The sequence below is a fragment of the Bos indicus genome, chromosome 14 (genome assembly GCF_029378745.1).
Source record: "Bos indicus isolate NIAB-ARS_2022 breed Sahiwal x Tharparkar chromosome 14, NIAB-ARS_B.indTharparkar_mat_pri_1.0, whole genome shotgun sequence".
Classification (NCBI taxonomy): domain Eukaryota; kingdom Metazoa; phylum Chordata; class Mammalia; order Artiodactyla; family Bovidae; genus Bos; species Bos indicus.
In genome coordinates, this window is record NC_091773.1 from 66,402,547 (window position 1) to 66,416,779 (window position 14,233).

The window sequence follows — 14,233 nt, forward strand, 5'->3', positions numbered from 1 at the left end:
TTTTTTCAGTCTCATTTGGATGGGGCACAAATACATTCAGAGGCAGGGTGAGAGGGGAAACAACAGATGTTTCATCATCAGCTACAGTATCCACTCCTTAGAGAATCACAATGTACCTATCATATGGAAGGTTCTAGAATTCCTTTAAAAAGAAGTGCTGAACTGTATTTAACCCAGAGTTTTCAAAATCACTCAGTCCTTGGACTCTTTTCCTTAGGTCGTATATTTCATAGAGCATGTTTTGAGAAATGGCTGTGAAACACTCTTTGCAAAAACAAAGAGCACAGAAACATTAAGTAACTTCTGGAAACATGTGCTGGTCAACAACACAGAGGATGAAGAGCTATGAAACCACAGACCCCACTCTCATTCCATCTCAGCACTTGCCGTAAACCAAACCGCCGAAGCAGCAATGCGTTTTCCACGATGTCCTTCTTTATGGTGTGAAGTGGCGGGACTGCTGATTACAGCACAGAAGTGAATGTGGCCCACGGGGGATCCACCGGTCAGGTACAGAGACCAGACATTTAGTCTTTTCCTCTTTGAAAGTGAAAGTGAAAGTAGCTAAGTTGTGTCTGACTCTTGTGACTTCACGCACTGTAGCCCGCCAGGCTCCTCTGTCCATGGGATTCTCCAGACAAGAATGCTGGAATGGGTTGCCATGCCCTCCTCCAGGGGATCTTCCCAACCCAGGGACTGAACTCAGGTCTCCCACATTGCAGGCAGATTCTTTACCATGTGACCTACCCAGGAAGCCCTCTTTTCCTCTTTGGTAACAATCAAATCATTAAACAACTGTCATCGTCGCTTATCACATGACTACAAGATTTTTCAAATAGACTTGACAGCCCTTCAGTTCAGTTCAGTCGCTCAGTCATGTCCGACCCTTTGTGACCCCATGAATCACAGCACGCCAGGCCTCCCTGTCCATCACCAACTCCCGGAGTTTACTCAAACTCATGTCCATCGAGTTGGTGATGCCATCCAGCCATCTCATCCTCTGTCGTCCCCTTCTCCTCCTGCCCCCAATCCCTCCCAGCATCAGAGTCTTTTCCAATGAGTCAACTCTTCGCACGAGGTAGCCAAAGTATTGGAGTTTCAGCCTCAGCATTCAGTCCTTCCAAAGAACACCCAGGACTGGTCTCCTTTAGGATGGACTGGTTGGATCTCCTTACAGTCCAAGGGACTCTCAAGAGTCTTCTCCAACACCACAGTTCAAAAGCATCAATTCTTCGGCGCTCAGCTTTCTTCACAGTCCAACTCTCACATCCATACATGACTAGTGGAAAAACCATAGCCTTGACTAGACGGACCTTTGTTGGCAAAGTAATGTCTCTGCTTTTTAATATGCTATCTGCTGCTGCTAAGTCGCTTCAGTCATGTCCGACTCTGTGCGACCCCAGAGACGACAGCCCACCAGGCTCCCCTGTCCCTGGGATTCTCCAGGCAAGAACACTGGAGTGGGTTGCCATTTCCTTCTCCAATATGCTATCTAGGTTGGTCATAACTTTCCTTACAAGGAGTAAGCTTCTTTTAATTTCATGGTTGCAATCACCATCTGCAGTGATTTTGGAGCCCCTAAAAATGAAGTCTGACACTGTTTCCACTGTTTCCCCATCTATTTCCCATGAAGTGATGGGACCAGATGCCATGATCTTAGTTTTCTGAATGTTGAGCTTTAAGCCAACTTTTTCACTCTCCTCTTTTACCTTGATCAAGAGCCTTTTTAGTTCCTCTTCACTTTCTGCCATAAGGGTGGTGTCATAGTTCCTGATTAAAAAAAAAAAGGATGCAAGAAGACAACCAGAGTTTCTAATTATTTTCAGCCAGAATTACACCAGGCCAAGAAAGCAAAATACAAAAGCTTTTGGCTCTATATGCCAAATAATTTTAAAATATCACAGTGAGGACAGGGAAAGATGGAAATCAACGAGATTACTGGAATGATGTAAACATTTCATCTATTTGCATAAATATGTAAGTTTCTTTATTCTCATTTCCAAGGAACTTCAAATGATGTCCTGAAACAGAAGGTGGGGCAGGGGAAGGGGAACAACTCTCTGGTTGGTTGTGAGACTTGGCAAACACAGTTCTTTTCTGTGCCGTGATGTGAACCCACGTTCACACCTCAATTGTGATTCTTGCAAACCGATACTGCAAGGAGGCAGGCGGCCTCAGCAACACAAGGCCCCTGTCCAGCCCTGGCTGCTTGGACAGCATGTCCAGCAAGCCCGTCAGGCTAACAAACCCCAGGGCTTCCCCACAGCCAACGGCCATGGAAAAATCTCCCTGTGTGACAAAGCCAAGGAGAACTCTGGAGCAGTGAGAAGTCACAACGGGGAGGGGGCCTGACCACAAGCCCAGGGTCAGGGGCTGGGGCCCGGCCACAGGGCCGCCCTCTGCCAGGCCCTCAGACGCGGCACGCCCTTGGTTCAGCCTCTTCTCTAGCTTCTTCTTCTCCTTCTGTTCCCGGATCTGGCTCTTGAATGGGTCGCTGTGCTTGGGCTCCTGGGGCCCATGGTACAGCCAATCGCGGGAGAGCTGCAGGAGATCCTCCTCGGCTGGGACGCAGATCAGGGTGTGCGGGCCAGGGCTGCCCTTCCCCAGCAGGGCCAGCCTGACCCACACCAGGGCCCTGGGGAAGGCGTCCAGCATAGCCGGGCAGGCCTCTCCGGTTAGTCCTTGCTGGCCTCTGCCGGCTCGCTGGGTCGCCTGACGGCCCCCAGGCCTGGGTCCGCACCAGGCTGACAGCTGCCTCAGTAATCTTCTACTCCTGCGTGAAGGGGGAGACAAGCCTTGTGAAGATACTTTGTTCATGGAGAAAATAAGCAATCAGGAGACTGGTTTGCTCGAGTTCATTTGCTTTTTTGTTGTTGTTTAATACTCAATGTGGGAAAGGATCAAAGCTTCAATTTAAAAAAAATTAAAACTACACATTTTTACATTTTTGTAACGATCCGTTTCAGGTGTCTACTATTTCAAGACTGAGGACTAAAGGTTTAAAGCTGAAGACATTAAAAATAAGATGATGGGGTAGAATCTAGGCTGTATTCACAGTGGGAGGGTTAAAAAGTAACTGATAATTTTGATGGAAAAAGAAAGCCTAAGGGAGGGACATTTGTATGAAAAGTCAGAAGGAAAGATACAAAATTACAAGGTATTATACAGAAAAATAAGTATAAAGCAAAGGGGTGGCACACTTTTAAAATCAGAGCCCAGAACAAAGGGTAAATGATAAGCAGAATCTAATAGCCTACAGCAATACCACAGGCACACATTCCACACATTCCCCTTGGTGACACAACAGTATCACAATGAGAATGAATGAATCACCTCATCGGCCACAAACGCAGGTTACTCAAAACCAATGAGAAGAAATCTAATTCAGCGATTTAAAGAAAGCTTACAGGGGTTCTTCATTCCTTAAGACTATAACCGCGAGGGTACTGCTTTGTGAGCAAAGACTAAAAGAAATAGGTCATAAATGGCCTGGTTTAGGTCTATTGAAGCGGTATTTTAAATCATTTCAGCTACATCATGCCCCAAATCAAGTGTGTATGACTTCAGGCTCTTCCCCGGGCCCTTAAGGATCCGCTGACTTTCCCTGCTAGAAGGTCTGTAAATTTACTTGGCCTTTGTGTAAAGGCACCATGACAACTTCTGCATCCTGTGGCCAGGGTCAGTATCAAAAAACAGACAATCCAAAAAAGGCATCCAGAAGTCTTGAGCACTTACCTCAGAACGCAAAGGGGGCTGCTGGCGGCACTCTGGCTGGTCGCCTCCTCGGTCCCCATCGTGGCTGGACAATCTGTGTCCATGACTCCCTCGGGCCCACTGGAGTCACACAGGGGTGTGCCCTGGTCGTCAGACAGCTGAGCAGTCCTCCCAGGCTCGGCAACACGAGGTACCCCATCTCTGCTCGAGCCACTCTCCCCACCACTTGGAGAGGAAGCTGCAGACGATTCCTCTGGAGCCTGGACTCTTGACTCCCAGTCTCGAGTTAACTGCTCCCAGGGACAGTAAAAAGGTGCCAGGGTGCCAAGCTTAACGTAGTTGGGCCGTTTTGCAGGAGGACGTCTAATGGGAATAAAAGAGGAAAACCAGTTTTGAACGATTTAGGATGGACAATCAAAAGAACCATGGGCACTGAACTCCATCTCTATTTAAAAAACAAACCTGCAGGGACTTCCCTGGTGGTCCAGTGGTTAAGAAGCCACCTGCTGATGCAGGGCACACAGGTTTGGTCCCTGGTCCTGGAAGATTACTGAAGAGCACACCGAGAGCCCATGCTCCAAAACAAGAGAAGCCACCAGGATGAGAAGCCTGCACACCACAGCAAGCAGTAGCCCCCACTCACCACAACTGGAGAAAGCCCAGTGCACTCAAAAATAAATGAATTAATCAATAAAACCCCCAAATAAACAAATAAACATACAGAAAAGTTTTCAAAGAAATATGATTTTTTTAAAAATGATAATAACCAATTCTCCTGGCTGAGCTTTTATTCTTATTGTTCGGTTTTTGCTGTAACAGATAATGCACCCACAAAGTCACCCCATGGGCACCCCTCCTGAAGGACTGTAGGTAAGGTGTGCTCCTGCAGCTGTGCAGTGACGCCCCTGCACTCTCAACAGGGTTTGAAGTTGCCAAGGTGCAAGATGGAGGATGGTGAAGTTTCTCTCACCCTTGACCTCTGGTGACCCCACTATCCTCCACAGAGTCACTGTCATCATCGGTTTCTCACATATCCTTCTACAGACGTTCTTTGAACATACAAGCCGATGATGTACATATTTCTTTCTGTTTTTACCCATCTTGCACAAATAGTGGCAAAAAGATCCTGTGCTCTTTGCTTAATCTTATTCATTTAACAAAATATCTAGGAGATCACCTTATATCAGCACATCTAGACACCCTCACTCTTCTGCACGAGGCTCATGGCCTCAGTTATCTAGACAGACAGGGCATTATCTTCTGCAGGGCATTTTGATTATTTTCAAGCTTTTGCTTCCACAAACGCTGCTGCCATGAACGACCTTGAACACGTTGCACAAGGACAAGTGTGTTCACAGGATCAAGTTCCGGGAGTGGAAGTGCTAAGGCAGCGAGTATTATTAGCACTTGCAATTTTGATGATTATCTCCAAACTGCCCTCCATATGAGTGACACCAGCTGACCTTTCCAGCAACAGGTAAGTGAGGGCAAACCTTCAGAAAGCCACAGACGAGTGGGAACCAGGGCCTGCTCTGGTACGTAACGACCCCAAGAGGTAGGGACCGGCCTGGTTACGGGCCCTTCTGGGCAGGGGGACTCTGTGAGAGCCTGCGTCTTCAGACTGACGGTCTCCTCGGGGACAGGCCCAGACCATCCTTCTGACTTGGCTTCTTACTATGTGCTGCACCCTAAGACCCCAAATGCACATGACCCTGCACCGGGGCTTCAGTGTGAGCCTGTATCCTGGAGATGGAACCAAACGCGCTCTGGCCTCTGAGAGGGGCACCTGGTGAAGAACTCTCCCAGGGTACCGGCCTCACCCAAACACCTTTAAAAAGAGAGATGGACAATTTACAAAAAAGAGATAAAAAACGGTGAAAACACAAAAGAGGAGACAGAGGCGAGCTGCAATTTCACTCATACCTGATGCTAATGGAACGCACGTTCACGTCTTTGAAAGTTGGCAACTTGGAGGTTCACACGTAGGGCTAACCGCATGTTTGGACTCCCACTTCATCACTGCCCACCACCATCCTCACATCTCTCTGCTGACAAGCCTAGATCCCACAGTTCAGTGCCTGCCTGACTCTTTGCAATCCCATGGACTGCAGCCCACCAGGCTCCTTTGTCCAAGGGATTCTCCAGGCAAGAGCACCGGAGTGGGTTGCCCTGCCCTTCTCCATAGTTCACAGAGTCACTCCCTTTACACATACCCTCAACTCCTTCCCCCTGGCAAAGCCCATCCTGGTTACATGCAACCCTCCCCCTTCCCCAGCCCAGGACCAGACTGGCAGAACATGGCTGGGGAAGAGCACGCAACCGTCCTGAGGGGCCTCACTATCAACACACAACTCAAGTGGGCTCTTACATTTCTTACAAATCCCCTAGGTTTCTCCCGGTCACTCCATCTTCCACTCTCCAAGAACACCGTTTACATCAATTCCTCGCTCCTTAAATCTCTGACAGCCTCTCTCCCCCTTATTCCTAGATGACAGCCTTGCCTATTTTTCACTGAGAAGACAGGCACGGTTAGAAGATTACTACCCAATCTCTCCGCAGAGTCTAGCCTACCTAAATCTGTAGCATTTCAGAGTCAGCCTTCCAGCCTATTAAAATCAGAGCGCTGAGCCTGATTCTACAGAACACCACCCCTTCCCCTGGTGCCCCGATGCCACCCCCTCTTCCCTGCTTGAGGGCTTTGCTCTCGCAAGTTAGCCTCCCTCACCTCTCCTGGATCCCCCCACCAGCCTGGAAACATGCACTTCCAAAAAGAGTAAGCTCCACAAGGGCAGAACTGACTTTGCCTGCCCTGACCGCTGCTGTAGCCTCAGGGCCTAAAAAGGTTTTCGACACATGGCAGGTTCTAAATTAGCACGTGTTAAATGAATAAATGGGACAAATATGTAGAGACGCATAGGGAAAGCTGTTCATGGAAGCACAGAGCAAAAAAGCAGAAAGAACATAAAGGGCCACTGATAAATCACAGAATAGCCACGCTGCACCAGCCAAACCTGGCCCACTGCCAGGCGCCAGGTATGACCCATGAGCTAGGGATGGATTTACACTCTTAAATGGCGGAGAAAAACACAGGAGATTAATATCTTACGGCACATGAAAATGATAGGAAGTCCACAGAGTGAGCTGGAACACAGCCAGGCCCTCGTTTACACCAAGTGTTGGCAAACTTATTCTGTAAGGGGCCAGATGATAGCTATTTCTGGCTTTCTGGGCCTTGTGGTCTCCATGGGAACTGCTCAGCTCTGCAGCATGGTGCAAAAGCCGCCACAGAGGGTGTGTAGAGTCGTATTTATTGATGTGGGAAAATTTTCCATAATATACAGTTAAATGAAAAAAGCAGATTTCAAAATAGTATATGTCATATAATGCTTAAAAAAAAAGATTCCAACTTCCCTGGTGGTCCAGTGGCTAAGACTCCACGCTCCCAATGCAGGGGGCCCGGGTTCAATCCCTGGTCAGGGATCTAGATCTCACATGCTGCAGCTCAAGTTCCTGCACGCTGCCACTAAGATCAGAGATCCTGCCTGCCGCAACTAAGACCTAATGCAGCCAAATAAACAAGTAATTTAAAAAGTAATTAAATTTTTAAAAAATTTACATATAGAAAAATCTGAAGGATGAGACATAAGCATTTCTGCCCACGACTATTTAACAAGCACAGAGAAGACCCTGCATGGGAGGCATAGGACGGCTGCCCTCAAATGGCCTGTGAGCCAGAATCCAGGAACCTCTCGCCACTCACTCGCCCACTTATTCGTCCATCATTCAAACCACAGCTCATCTGTTCATCATTCAAACCTGGAAAGTCAGACAGGGCCCATCTCTGTGGCTTCAGCCATGCACAGGAGAGCACGACCGTGGAGCTCAGAATCAAGGAAACACAACATTCAATTATTCACCCATTCATCAGTCAACAAATACAAGTATTCGGGCCCACTGTGCACTGGCCAGACACAGCAGATGCCACAACAAACTAGAGGGTTTCTGTGCTTCCAGGAGCCTACTGTATTTCAGCAGGAAATACATGTGCCCAAGGCTTCCTTTCCTGAGTATAAAGGAAATAGAGCCTCTCATCGGCCACTCTTCCAATGGAAAAAGAAAAGAAAACAGCCTAGATGGACAGATAGCAAAATGTAAAAACAGTGCATATCTCTCTGGACAAAAAGAATACACTGATAAAAGGAATATACTAGTTTATAAAGTATTTTTATATGTTTCCATACTTTGTTTAAAATTTCATAAATATATACTCCATTTATAACCATTACAAAAAAAAAATACAATGTCCATTTTTAGGGGTAGGGGTCAGTAGTGGGAATCTGTTAACAAGCGCCTGGAACTCAGGTCCACAGTTCAGGAGTTCACCATCGTCACTGAATCAAATAACCAAGAGAAGGGTTTGTAACCTGCATGAACTATAAAATCCAGCGATAGGGCCATCTCCTAACTAAGTAATGTCTTCTTAAATTATGTCTCAGGAATGTTGACAAGTCTAGGAACTCCACATTATACAGTCAGGAGGCCCTGAAGCCAGGAAAAACATTGCTGGTCAGTGTGCCTTCCCTTTAAGACAGAACACTAGAGAAGCCAGTCTCTTACCTCTTGTACTTCTCAAGAAGATGTTTCGCTTGCTCTTCAGCAAAGAGAACCCCAGCAGGGCAGTCTGGGAAATCATCTGGGACATTAGGCGACCTTTTATACTGAGAATGCACTAAGGTTTCTTTTAACCCTCCAACTCTTGCACCTCGATAGATCTAGAAGAAATCCCAGAAAGATTCTGTCATTTGTATGGGGAAAGTGGGAAACCTAAATACCCATCACAAAGAGAAAGAATAAATACACTGAGGACTTACTCTACAATGAGTTACCATACAATAGTGAAAATGAATGACTTAAGAGCTTCATCAATCATTACGGAAAAAAAAAAATCTCAATGTTGAGTGAACAGAGCAAGTAAAAACATGTCAAGTTTAGCTATTTTTTTAATTTATTTTATTAAAGGATAATTGCTTTATAGAATTTTGTTGCTTTCTGTCAAACCTCAACCTGAATCAGCTATAGGTATACATATATCCCCTCCCTTTTGAACCTCCCTCCCATCTCTGTCCCCATCCCACCCCTCTAGGTTGATACAGAGCCCCTGTTTGAGTTTCTTAGCCATACAGCAAATTCCCGTTGGCTATCTATTTTACATATGGTAATGTAAGTTTCCACGTTACAAATTTAGCTACTTTAATTTGGGATACATACACACACAATTAATAAAACTATAAAAACGTGCATGATAGCAACAAACACCAATAGGGCCAGTGATTCCTTTGGAAGGAGAGAAGGAAATGGGATTGGAGAGGGATAGAGTGCTTCTAATGACCCTTTTATGTCTTCTTTCTTAAGCTGGATGGTATCCAAGTGTCACTTTCTGTATACTTGAAACAGCTCGTAAGTTTAAAGTTATCTTTAAAAATAACCCCACTCCTAAATGATTAAATATCTTCTGTACTATGCGTAAGGACTGAAATTAATTGCCTGCATGAATCCAACAGTCCTACATGTCCTTTATGTTCTCAAAGTAATTATTTAAACTAACCAGGAAAACTCAAACACACGTTAGATTTTTAAGAAAATTTTTAGCTGCAGTTAATAAATGGATCCACACAAAAAACAACTGTATTATACACATCTATAAAAATAAAATACTTTGTTTTTAAACTACAACAAATTTCAAGTAAAAAAAACCCCAAAAAACCTCGTTTGTTGCCACTACTATTCAAAAATCAGGCCACTTTTAAAACCTCAAAAGTTCATCAAATGTCCGCACAACTCTTATTAAGGAACCTGGCTCCAGGGACTTTATGAAATTATCTCGTATCCAAGATGATAGCTCAAAGGGCAGAAAACTAGCACTCAATTTCTAGGCCCTGCATTAAGTCAGGAACATTTTCAGCACTTGGCACTCCCTAAGAGCGTACCTTGAATGTTGTAACTGTTACTTACAAATGGAATCCAGAACGCCATGCCCCAGCCCTTTGGGAGCAGGATATCCCAGCCGCTTCCCCAGCCTCGTTGCTCATGACCCGTCACTTTTCCTGGTTGTTGAATCAAAAGTATAGGAACCTTGGATTCATGGGGACCTAAAAAAAGTTGTGACCCGGGCACCAGCAATTCACTCCTCTTCCGGTTTAAATCCTAGAGTGGAAGAAAATAATTCAAGACAAACAACTCTAGTCTTCTGGGAGATCCTACTGGGTCTCTCTATAAGCAGCTTTAGAAAGTTAAACACTCTTTTAGGAAGAAAACATTCTCAGTAAATAAACGTGAGCCATTTTTAAGTACAGAGTACTCCTCCCAGGAGTAGCACCTCCATAGAAGTGCTTTGGTAGAAAATGCCACATTGTCTTAAATTTGGTCTAGAATATACTAGATGATTCAATGTTCTAAAACAATATACATTCATTCTGCTCTTTCTTATATCAGGATTAATCTTATATTTTAACACTCTTACATTTACTTTGGTTAAGATTGGTGGTCATGGAGTAAAGGAGGTATGAATAATTAACAACTTCTCAAGGGAAGCAAGTTGGATAATACTCCAGCTCTTTGAGAAAATTTCTCATCAGGTCTTAAAACAGAAGGTGCTACAAATTATCTGTCAGGTGGACTGGAGGGAGTGGGTAACAACACCCTTTCAGATTTTTCTTGCCAGCTGTCAAAGGAGATGAGCAGGTAGGAGAAGCCTGCCACTCGACTGAGAAGACTACAGCAGAGACCACCTCCACCAGCTACAGAGTTTAACTCATGAACACCCTTCATGCATGACCAAATCTTGGGTCTCCTTTTTTTAACCCTTAGTCATCCCAAAGTATCTATGTCTATAGCCCCAGTGTTTCCTCCTGAGACAGATACCTGTCTCCTGGACATCTGCTCCTGGGACAGCCCAAGGCCTCTCAAACCCGGTTTACCTGAGATTGAACTCATCTTCCCCACTGTTTCACTCTCTTCCTGAAGGACACACAGTTCTCACATCTCATTCACTCATTCATTCATCCTTTCAAATATTTACTGTTCATTCATTTACTCGTTCATTCAAATATTTCCTGAGCACTTGTGCTACACCAGGCACTTTGCTAGCACTTGGCAAGATAGGAGCGACAAGTCAGACCTGGCTCTGGCTCTCTTTCAGCTGAGCTCTTAAATCCAAGCGAGACTGCTGGAAGCTAACCCACAGGCTTCTCCTTTCTCACGTCCCATCTCAGAGTCTTGTCAGTTTTACTTCCCAGGTGTATGTTCCAAACCCCAGCCCCTCCACTCCAGCCGCACTGCCACACTTCAGGCCCCCACCGTGCCATTTGGACTATTTTAAGGACCTCTTTCAAGGCCATCCAACCACGCATCCTCTCTCCAGCTCCTCGGGCCGCCTTTTCCCCATCCCTAGTCTCCACAACACTGCCAGAGTGAAATCTAATCATGTCATGGCCGAGTTTAAAACCTTCAATGGCCCCTAGTCTTCAGTCTAAATCCAAGGATGCCTCAAGATCTTTTACCCCTGATCCCCGTCTTAATCTCTTCAGTTCCATCTCCTGCCTCACCCTTAACTCCAAGATGCTGATCTGCTTGGAGATTCCTGAACAGGTCATCCTGGTTTTGGCCTGGGCCCTAGCCCTTCCTCTCAACTCAGACAATCCATTCTCCATCGTAGCCTTGGCTCCTGGCCCCTGGCCCCAAGAAGTCTGGTTAACTCCGACCATCCACCTAAGAGTTAGCTCAAACATCAGCTCCTCCATCTGGGAAGCTTCCCCCAATTTCCCTAGTCCGGGCTCAGTACCCATTCTTTGGGCTTCCTTCATACTCTGTACTTCTTCAACTGTATCCTAGGCATTTGCCCCATCACTGAATACAATACCTGGTGCTGGCAGGAGCTCAATCATTGTGAGATTACAGACAGAAAACATATAAGGGGAAAAAAATAATGAATGAAAAACATATTTAAACCATAAGATTATCATTTTTAAGAAAAAGTCTTTGTATTAATCTTTTCTAGAGATTATTCTTCTCTAAAACAGAAAAGAGAATCATTGTTTATATCATTAAGTACAGGGATCAAAAGTCTAAAAATAAAAGGAAGTCTATAGGCGTCTATAAAGTATGAAATAACTTTCATGGTCTCTAGAGTGATGAATTGCAACCTGTTTTCATGACTTTACCATTAGTTACCTGATCCGAGATTTTATTCTCTGTGACACTCTTACAGATATCTTGGTTCCAGAGAAAGCTATGTGAACACTCCACCGGCACACCCTCCAGAAGCAGCTGTCTAACTTTCTCATTATCTAAGAGGGAAAAGAAACAGCCTTAAACCACATTCTTTAATTTAGGTCAGTAAGGGTCAAATTCTAAACGATGCTAGGGGACCTTCTATTAGAGGAAAATATTCTACAGGCATTTACTTCTCTAGAGGAATTTATTTACTTGAATAGAAACTGTAATTCTTACAGTTGGTTTCATAACCTGTGAAACAGTACAGACTCCTAAACTTAACTTGACATTTATTTTTAGTGTATAAGATGCAAATATTACATTAAATTGCCTCGAAATAACTGCCTGATTCCACAGGGAAGATTATTCTAGGCATCACTGCAGAGGCAAAGAACCACTTCTTGATCATATGCTCTGATTGCACAAGTTATACTTTAACTACAGGCTTCAGGGCTCTTTATATCATCCCTGACCCAAAAGTCCTGAGCTAAGAGATACCATCCTTTTTTTCTGTCCTTTTATTTCAAGTCTCTAATGACCCTATTTTTATTGAACTGAGTGAATTCCCCTTCTGTAAAATGTATTGCTCTCATTCTTTTCAAATGAATATATTTTCTGTGAACTATGTTGTTTCATCCCTTTAAACGAGCCACACCGGCCAAAAAGTACTCCAGCGGGGAAGGCGGGGCGGGGGATTGTTTCAGTTATAAACATGCATATTAACAGAAGAGATATCCTATAGGAAATTATTTAAATACCAGGGGGAAAAACGTCTTTCAGATTTTATTTTGTTGTACTGAAGAATTAGAAGAAAAAAAAGAAAAAAAAAATCAGACAATTCATGAGTTTAGGCTAAGGTCCTAAAATGCCAACACAGAAGATCACTCAATAGAACATACCCACATGAGTCTGATGGCTGAAAGAAAAAAAAAAAGTTGGAAGTGACTCTGCAGTTGTGATGCAGTGAGACTGTGAGATTGGTGGTCAAGACAGTTCAGAAGGCCCTGAACTCACTTCCTCACGTGGGCACAGCACAATCACAACTGTTTACAGAGCAACTACGTACGAGAACATCTTGAAGACCAGCAGAAAAGACTTCCTACGGCTAAAGAAAATAAGGAACTGGAGAGGAAAGGTAGAAACCTGGTATAGTCAAGCCACACACTCCCCAGGGTAGGCGGATGGGGTAGGTGACCCACAGAAAACAGGAGGAGAATCACAATTGCAGAGTGTTCCCAAAAGAGCAAAGGGCCCAAGCTCCACATCAGGTTCCCTAGCCCGGGGGAGCTGTATGGAGAGGACGAGCTCATAGAACAACTGGCTTTGAAGGCCAGTGGGCTTGACTACAGGACAGCTGGAGGACTTCAGGAAACACAGACCCCACTCTGAAAGGGTGCACACAAAATCTACATGCTCCAAGAACCAGAACCGAGGACGTAGTCTGAAAAGAGCCTTTACTTGCTGATTTTAAAGCTTCCCAGAAACGCAGGAGGCAACTGGGAGTCCTCCTGGGGACACCGACCTGGCAAGGATGTGGAGGGAAGGGAATCCTCATACACTGTTGGTCAGAATGTCAACTGGTGCAGCCAATATGTAAAACAGAAGGGAGCTTCCTCAAAAAAACCAAAAATCAAACTACTACACAATCCAGCAATTCTGTTTTGGGGGACATTTTCAAAGAAAATAAAAACACTAAATTGAAAAGATATGTGCATCCCTATCCTCACTGCATCATTATTTACAATAGCTAAAGTATGGAAGCAACCTAAGGGTCCATCAACAGATGAACAGTTAAAGCATATGTGGTATATATACAATGGAATTCTACTCAGCCACAAAAAAAGAATGAAATTTTGCCATTTCCAACAACATGAATGGACTTGGAGGATATTATGCTAAGTGAAATAAGCCAGACAGAGAAAATCAAATACCAGATGATATCACTAGTATGCGGAATCTAAAAAATTAAGACAGAAACAGAGTCATAGATACAGAGAACAAACTGGTGGTTGCCAGAGGGGAGATCTGTGGAGGGATGAATGAAATAGTTGAGAGAGATTAAAAGACATGAACTTCCAGTTAAAAAATAAGTAAGTCGTGGGGATGCAATGTACAGGACTGAGGATATAGCCAATGATATTGAAATAAATCTTTATGATGACAGATGGTAACTAGACTTATCTTGGTTATCATTTTGTAATGTTTTTTCAAGATAAACTTTAATTTTCTCTGAACTGATTTATATTAG

General features: G+C 44.5%; 1 protein-coding gene across 1 annotated transcript in view; it reads right to left on the minus strand.

Annotated features, from left to right (window-relative positions):
* Positions 1-205: 205 nt before the first annotated feature.
* The window catches only part of POP1 (POP1 homolog, ribonuclease P/MRP subunit), a 36,839-nt gene continuing 22,811 nt past the window's right edge, over positions 206-14,233 (minus strand). The window contains exons 12-16 of the mRNA XM_019973982.2: positions 11,944-12,059; positions 9,727-9,918; positions 8,332-8,486; positions 3,736-4,077; positions 206-2,773 (exon numbers count right to left, since the gene is read on the minus strand). Coding sequence (XP_019829541.2) covers positions 2,122-2,773; positions 3,736-4,077; positions 8,332-8,486; positions 9,727-9,918; positions 11,944-12,059 — 1,457 coding nt within the window. The 3' untranslated portion in view covers positions 206-2,121. The remainder of the gene's footprint in view (positions 2,774-3,735; positions 4,078-8,331; positions 8,487-9,726; positions 9,919-11,943; positions 12,060-14,233) is intronic.